The sequence below is a fragment of the Pyrgilauda ruficollis genome, unplaced genomic scaffold (assembly GCF_017590135.1).
Source record: "Pyrgilauda ruficollis isolate IOZ18807 unplaced genomic scaffold, ASM1759013v1 scaffold108, whole genome shotgun sequence".
In the NCBI taxonomy this organism is placed as follows: Eukaryota; Metazoa; Chordata; class Aves; order Passeriformes; family Passeridae; genus Pyrgilauda; species Pyrgilauda ruficollis.
Genome location: NW_024508988.1, coordinates 1,792,989 through 1,801,288, shown reverse-complemented (window position 1 = coordinate 1,801,288; position 8,300 = coordinate 1,792,989). Strand labels below are relative to the sequence as shown.

Genomic DNA, 8,300 nt, shown 5'->3' with positions numbered 1-8,300 from the left:
CCCCGCGCCCGCCGCCATGGCGCCGCCCGCGCCGCGCGCGCGCGCACCGCCCGGGACCGCGCTGCACTTGGGACCGCAGTCCGGGAGTCCTTGAATGCGTGCTTTTAATGCAACAGAAGTACACATTTCGGTTGGGAAAAAGAAAAAGAAAGGAAGTCTGTGACGAAGAGTGTGCTCCTGTGCCAGAAGTCTTCTTCTGGCAAAGACAATGCAGTGGATCTTAGTCGTGGGATTTCAGGAAGTAATGCAGCATTTGTTTTGCAGTTGTTGTGTTCCACCCTTGACCTTTTAAGGGTCCCTCACATACGGCCACATACTTTGTTAACATGAGTCTCCCTGTTTCTTGGAAATCCAGCGATATGCTCTGTGATCTGCTGCCCAGGTCACTGTTAGACACAGGATCTATTGACTCAAGGCTTTCTTGCTTCCCTTCTCCACAGTGTTTCAGTCGCCAGTAGCACATTTCTCCACTGTACATCATTGCCAGCAAGTGAGTGTCACTAAATATACCTGCAAAAATAATTTAGATCAAGTATTTTATTGTTCTGCTGTAAGCAAGTACACAGCTTGTTCATTTTTTTCAGTAACAATGGGGAAGAAAATTCCAAAAGACAATATAACTATATGATTTTATAAATATATAATGCCCAGAAGAAAACCTGGATCAAAACCATGCTCATTTCTCTGTCCAGTTTGGCCTTCCATAATAAAATCTTTTAAGACTGCCATATAAATATTATTGCTATAATTTTGTTTGCCTAGTTATCTCATAGAATTTCAGTATTTCTCTACAGCCTCTTTAGCACAGGCATGACTGTACATATTAACTTTGGAGTATTTCTGTGCCTCCCACAGTTTAAGCCTAAAAGATACTGTCTGAGGTCATCTTAACTGAGGTTAACCAGCAGCAGCTTTATTGGTATTTGAATTCAAAGGCGCATGTGTGTCTTTCACAAAAAAAAAAAAAAAAAAATCCTGCTAAATAAATCCACAACTTGACTTTACATTATGGAGCTATATAGCAGCAATGCCACTTGCAGATGAAATCAAACAAGAAGGTGATGGATGTCCTACTACAGTCAGAGTAGAGCTGTTTTTGAGTGTGCTCAATGTGGACATCATAACCTCAGCACCAGCTGGTTTACCTCACAAATCCCCTCCGGCTGTATCACCTACCTGCACCACACTGATGCAGCCTAAGATCCTCCTAGAAACGCTCAATAGGAATGAAACTTACATAAAGCTACATAAAGTGGTGACAGAGAACATTTGCGAAATCTAACCAGATCTGCATATAGTTTTTACCTGCGTGAAGTCTGTAATTGTGTTTGTACCTGTGCTGTCCTAGAGTTAAAAGGGAAGATCAGTGTATGAACCTCTGGCACCCTCTGCAGTCATATTTGTGCCTTAAACAGCTATCAGTTGTGAACGGGATGGTTCACAACAGAACACTGTGTATAAACACTGCCAGCGTAAAACACTACTGTGCATCAAACACTCATTGCCTCAGTTCACCTTCCTCCAGTGCACTCATAAATCACCGCGAAAACGAGCACTGGCACCTCCAAAAATTCACAAGTCAAAAAAGAAAGGGGGAGGTGCACTCTTGCTTGCTTATTTGCCTCATCTATTATCTTCTGGTTCTAAAAAGTGTCAAGTCTTGAACACAAATGAGGTGAAACAATAAAAACACACAAAAAAGCATTTCAAAAAGTGAAGCAGTTATTAAGAGGAGTGGGTTAAAAGGTTTTTTGGAGTTACTTTTTGGGGTTTTTTTTACCTTCACTGAGTAATCTAGCTGTGTCTTTATCTTGAAGTGAGATATCTTCATCTAGCTGAAGAGGGCATCTAAAGCTAAGCATCTTCATCAAGTACTGAACTCCATCATTAAGACACTGAATACAGTTAAAAATGAGGAAAAAATAAGTTCTCATTAAATTAATGATACACAGAAATACGTCTTCCTATGAAGCCCCAAAATACCAATTTGAAGAAAAAAACAAAAACAAACAAACAAAAAACCCAAACAAACAAAAAAACCAACCAAAACAAAAACCCAGCCATATATTAAAAGTGAAGAGTCAAACTTTAAAGCTGTATTCACAAGCTCATAGAACATTTTAATCTCCTTTACCTTTTTAAATGTGGCAATGTTTTCTTGTAGCCATTCACTCCTTTCTTTTGCTGTGTGGCAATACATGTAAAGCAGGGCTCCTTTTCTCCAGTAAAGACATTCTAACAACTCTGCTCCAAGGATGTTAATGGGCTGAAATAAAATCCAACAAACTGGTCTAACACAAAAATAAACCACCTGAAATACTCATATGCACTGTCACACATGCAAACACTGTGTAAATCTCTTACTTCAGGGGCTGTGCTTGACAACAACACTCAGAGAGACAAGCCTAGCCTAACCTAACACTGTAGGTCAAATAGAAATGTTAACTGCCTGTGGAATCATGAAACGCTAGCAAGAGAAATTCTGAGCACACAACAAGGCATTTGAAACAATATTTTCAGAAATCCCTATTTAAACACCAAAAAGACATGAAAATGTTTCAAAATACTTTAAATACTCATCAAAAATACAAATACTATGTCCCATTTCAGATTTTTTGTTTTTAAATAATGAAATAATTTGCCCTCTGGCTACTCACTTCTTTTATGCCACATTCCCTCACTAGGTCTTCTGGTTCTGAAAGAACAGAAATAAGTTCTTTAAGTTTTTGCAAGGCAGATTCTTCTGGAAAATCTTCATCCACAAGCTGGTTTTCCTCAAAATATGTAATGTCTAGGACAGCCTATGAAAACAAGAACATACACAAAGTAGAAATGCTACCGTCAAAATAATCAAATGGCGGTGTGTTTTAACAGAGAAAACTCATTCGTTTATAAAACATTACAATTTGAAGGTATTTTTTAACATTTAGTTTACAAAAGGTGCAAGTTAGAATTATTGAAGGATTGGTGATTGTGAATGTCAACCAAACCCCTTTCTGGTCCTAAAGTAACAGCAAGAACGATTCCCAAGTTATCCAAGTCAAAAGCAGTTCTGTGCTTCACAGACGCTCACCACACACCCCCAAGTAATGGAGCCGCCTTTCTCCCCCACCCTCCTTTTTCACACCAAACCGTCTCCCACACCCTACACACGTTTTCTTGAAAGGCAGTTTGATGTCCATAACAAAGTACCTGGGTATAGAGCTGAAAAAGCGTGGAAGGATGTTCTTTCCCTTCCTTGCAGAGGTCCTTTAACTTGTCCAGATTAGCAGAGCCTTTCGCTAAGAAGGTATCTGAGGGAAGAACACAATGCTCCCTTAGCACCGACGAGCACTCAGCAGGAGCCTTATCACTCTCCTTTTCTACATGGCTTTATCATCCATCCTCGGGGCATCTACAAGAGCGGCTGAATAATACAGCACTGAAGCAGGCCGGTTATCCCGTCAGACCGCACCGTTCGTAATTAAATTAAAGCCATCCGCGACCACGCTCTGATGCTCCCAAGCGCACACGCCGTGTGCGAAGATGCCCTCGCGGCCGCCCGTGCCCTCAGGGCCACCCGCGCCGCCCCCGTCCCCGTCCCCGTCCCCGTCCCCGTCCCCGCCGCGCCGCTCACCGNCCGGGCGCGGGGCCTGGCGGTGTCGCTGCCGCCCGGCCTGGCCCGGACACCCGGCCCCCGACCCCGCCGGGACACCGCCGGGACACCGCCGGCCCGCCCGCCCTGCGCGCGTTGACGGCGGGGACTGCAGTTCTGGGCTTGTGGGGGCGTGAAAGCTCTTTCATAACAGACAGGTGCGGCGTCTGCAGTGCCCCGTCCGTCTTCTCGGGAGACACCCTGTGTTTACAGAATGTACGGAGTCATTGTACAGCTTGGAAAAGACCTCTGGTTCCAGACTATGACCGAATATCACCATGTCGACCAGACCGTGGTGCTGAGTGCCACATCCAGTCTTTCCTTAAACAGTTCCAGGGGCAATGACTCCACCGCCTTCCTGGGCAGCGTATTCCAACATCTAATCACCCTTCCTGTGAAACAATTTGAAACAATGTTTTGTGAAGTGTTTTGTGAAATACTTCGTGAAACAGTATTATGTCCAACCTAGACCTCCCGTGGCACAGGTTGAGACTATTTCCTCTCTTCCTGTCACTGGTTTCCTGGGAGAAGAGCCCAACCCCACCTGGCCACAATCGCCCTTCAGGCAGTGGTAGAGGGTGACAAGGTCACCCCTGAGCCTCCTTTTCTCCAGGATAAACACCCCCAGCTCCCTCAGCTGCTCCTCACAGGACTTGTGCTCCAGCCCCTGCCCCAGCCCCCCTGCCCTTCTCTGCACTCTCTCCAGCTCCTCAGTGTCTTTCCTGCAGTGAGGGCCCAGCCCTGGACACAGCACTGGAGCTGTGGCCTCACCAGTGCCCAGCACAGGGGACAATCCCTGCCCTGGCCCTGCTGGCCACACCATTGCTGATCCAGGCCAGGATGCCATTGGCCTTCTTGGCCACCTGGGCACAGCCTGGCTCGTGTTCAGCTGCTGTCACCAGCACCCCCAGGTCCTTTTCCACTGCAAAAACTTGACTGGGGTTTTACCCCATCAGTGAATGCTTTCCAGCCTCACTGCAAAATAGGTGTTGCCCATCAAACAAACTGAAACCAAGGCAACAAAGATCAAGCCCACACTTACTTTTCAATGAACAGTTTCAGTTTTTTAAACTACATTTTAGCACTTAATTACTTAAAATGCAGAAGTACAGATGTAAAAATACATTATGTAATCCTGAAACTAAATACTTTTGATTAGATAAGTGAAGCACTTGCTCCAAAATTTTGTCCAGCTTTTAATAATACCCTTGCTGAACTTCATAAATAATAAAGAGTTTACATATATGAAGGGAAAATTGTGAGCTTTCCTTTTAACAATATCTTGCTACTATCTGACAATCAATCATCAAATATTTTGTGTTGTCCAGTTATAAAAGTGCTACATTTTACTATGTTTCCCTAGCCTTCTTCATATCTTTACCTGCCTGGAAAAAGCTAATACCTCAGTGTCTATCCTAGTAATGAAAAACAAACTCACAGTATTCAGAATTTTGTCAGCTTGAATTTTTTGAAAGAATAATTGACTAAAGACATTTTCCCATTTTGAGGTCATATGCTGTTCATTCTGTCATTGCCTGTGTTCCACCAAAGTACCTAAAAAGCCAAGCAAGTAAGCAAGTAAAAACTCACCAAACCTCCCCTCCCCTCATCCCCGAATATAAAGTGTCATTTACTGGAGTACTTTAGAAGTGAAAAGCTGTCTACTTACAGACAGAGTTATTTTTGCTGTTCTCTGTCTTATGTCTTATGAAATAGTTGCCAAACAGGTTAAAAACTAGCAAAAAAAGTAGAAACTAAAAAGAATTGTGTTTTCTTTCCAAAATGGTTTGATTTAAATAAGAAATCAGTGTTTTGATTGGATATGTATTGGTGTTCATTCCTGCATAGTTGATATTCAGATACAAGTTTTTATCAAAGGAACAGCCGTGTTAAGAATACCAAAAGTATTCTGGTAGCTAACCTGCTTCATGCCTTAAGTGAAATACAACACTTTCCATGTTGTCAGCTTTGGGACTGAAAAAGGCTTGTGAGATTAAGACAACACCTTCTTCAGATCCTTTGCTTTCTTGGTCCTTACTTCTCCTCTTCAATCCCCAGCTATGATTTAAGTGTTGCTTTTTTTCATACCTAGTCAAGTGTGCAGGTACATCAGCCCTTAATAGTGAAGGAGATGTCACCCAGCCTTCAAGATGTCTCCTGGAAAAACCCTTAAAAAGTTTTCCGAAAAAAAAAAAAAAAAAAAAAAAAAAAAAAAAAAAAAAAAGAGCCCCAAACAACCTCAAGCAGAAAAAAATTACCAAATGGTTGTATGTTGACTCATCTGATAAAGGAAGTGATATTTTTTCTTCCTGTGCTTCAGGCACTGCTGCAGCTGACTTTAGCTGTATCCATTTTAAAAGCTATGTGTATATGCAGTGACTGTTTTTTCTCCCAGAAATTGTTATCCACTCTTTCTGTAAGTATCCAGTGAAATTGGTTTTGACCTTATCAGTTGCTGAGATGAAAGAGGTGTGTTTCTGTTAATACCAAGCTGGAAAAATAGAAGCTGCTAGAAAGGTTAAAAAGGGTAGTGACACACACTTCTCTTGGAATAATTGTAGTGTTTGGTTTTTTATTTCCCCCAACTTGATTTTTATCATGAAATGTGTGAGGGAGCAGAAGACATCTCTAGAGGTGTTTTTCTTGGCATTTGTTTCTCTCATACCCCTACATACTCCCTCCCACTGGGAACTGGTTTGTGAGGAACAGAGATGACAGGACTTCTGGGCAAATAACTGAGAGACTACAGCGCCTGGAAAAGGGTCGGGGGGCTGAACCGGTGTGGGGTGCTGCCTCCTCACTGCCCCAGGCAGCCTCTGCCTCTCTGCTGCCTGGACTGCGCTCTGAACAGCTTAATGCCCTTCCCTGCCCCAAGCTGTATTCCCTTGGGCACCAAACCCCCAAGCTCTGTTTTGTAGTTTATGGAGTGGCTGTGCCAGCCTTTTCCTCACACCTTACATGGTGCACCAGTCTGAAGACTGGTGGAAGGATGAGGTGTCTGATTATTTGAGGGAATGGTGAGCTCATTTGCCTTATTTTTTCTTTTACTTAGAACCTGTTTGAATGAAATCCCTGTCCGTCGGATATTTCAAGGAGAGTGGACTGGTTCAGGGTTTGCTACCTCTCACCATTCTTCTCAGAGCTTGGGAAATGTAGCATTCAAATTCCTAAAGCTTTACATGAAGGTGCATCAAATATTTTTCTGCATATTTCAATGTTTAAGAAGAAACTGAGTGACACCATAAATTATGTTGAAGCAAAAAAAAAAAAAAATGTTTAATTTCATATTCTAGGGACAGTTAAGATAAAATGATCCCTGGTGAGTGAATTCAGGTGGGATTTGTGCTCTTTCAGTGCCTAGCACTACCTTTTTTTAAAGGCTACTCTTGTCAATATGGATGAGGTAAGGTGTTTGCTGTTTAGAGACATGCTCTGTTCATAAATTGATGGAAGAATAACAGGAAGAGTGTTGTTGTGTGTCAAGAGTGCAGTTGGTGGAAGAGAGAAAGGCTGGTATGATTTTGTCCTTCAGGGGCATTTGCCACTACAGTTCTCCCGATGTTTTGGGTTTGTATATAAATGTATCTCTATGTATACATGCATATATGTATACATGGTGCAAATAAAAAGTAGATTCTGCAGATGGGTACATTGGATTCTGTAGCTTCTTTCTCTCCAAACTACATGCCCTTCTTGTCCTTCTGGTGTGTGTGTGTGTAAATGTGTATGCTGCTAGGAAACAGGCTAGTTGTAATGATATGCTTGGGAATTATTTTTGTCCTGTGGTATTCCATCAATAATTGCTAACTGCCCTGATATATGTAACTGTGAAACTCGGCTAGCCCGACATCTCCAAATACCTGAAAGCTTGGAGCATACTAGAATAAGTAATGAATTGGATATACATAGTTACTCTGCTTTATTAGCTCTAGGACATATATTATTTATATTGAAATTTAAAGAAACAGTGCTTGAACACAAGACAGTTGTTCCTTTGTGTATTTAATATTATTTAAACTAGAGAAATGTCTTTAGCTTTAATGAAAAATACAGTATAATCTAAGAAATGTAGATTTGCACAGCAGTGATTGATAAATTTTTATCATTATTAGCAGCTTCAAGATATTTTGAATTGTGCAAATTTTCTTAAGTGGTGATGCTTAAAATAGGTAATATTTATAATAACCTCATATGAATTCTTGGGGGAAGTTTCCAAGAGAGGAATTTTGGCAGGTTCAAGTGAACTGTATATGTTCATAGAATCACAACCTCAGGTTGGAAGGACCCATAAGGATCAGTGTGTCCAACTCCCTAATGCCCAGCTCGAACTTCCCCTGGTGCAGCTTCATTCCATTTCCTCATGTCCTGCTGCAGGTCACCAGAGAGGGGAGATCAGCACCTTCCTCTCCACTGCCTCCCTGTTCCTGGTTAGGAGGGTGCAGATTCCTGTGAGGTCACCCTTCAGCCTTCTGACTGCTGACCATTTTGTTCTCTGGAAAGAAAGCTAATTTGCTTCCAGCAATTTAGTCCTCTGACCAGGGGTGAGGAAGCCTGATAATCATTGGAGTTCTTACTGCTTGCTTTGGTTATGAATTGACTCCTAATGTTAAGGGAAAGAAAAAAAAAAAAAAAAGGGAAAAAAGTTGTGTGGAGGTGGAAGTACTTA

At 42.1% G+C, this 8,300-nt stretch overlaps 2 protein-coding genes across 2 annotated transcripts in view; both read right to left on the bottom strand.

Annotated features, from left to right (window-relative positions):
• The window catches only part of FBXO4 (F-box protein 4), an 8,379-nt gene extending 7,934 nt beyond the window's left edge, over positions 1 to 445 (bottom strand). The window contains exon 1 of the mRNA XM_041472248.1: positions 318 to 445. The gene's annotated coding sequence lies outside the window, so the exon portion shown is untranslated. The remainder of the gene's footprint in view (positions 1 to 317) is intronic.
• Positions 87 to 5,244, bottom strand: CUNH5orf51 (chromosome unknown C5orf51 homolog). Its single transcript, XM_041472501.1, has 7 exons — positions 5,225 to 5,244; positions 3,617 to 3,835; positions 3,193 to 3,316; positions 2,658 to 2,801; positions 2,135 to 2,266; positions 1,781 to 1,895; positions 87 to 510 (listed from the first exon to the last, which is right to left on the bottom strand). Exons 1-7 carry the CDS (start codon positions 5,242 to 5,244, stop codon positions 221 to 223), a joined length of 1,044 nt encoding a protein of 347 aa, XP_041328435.1. The 3' UTR covers positions 87 to 220.
• Positions 5,245 to 8,300: the final 3,056 nt, after the last annotated feature.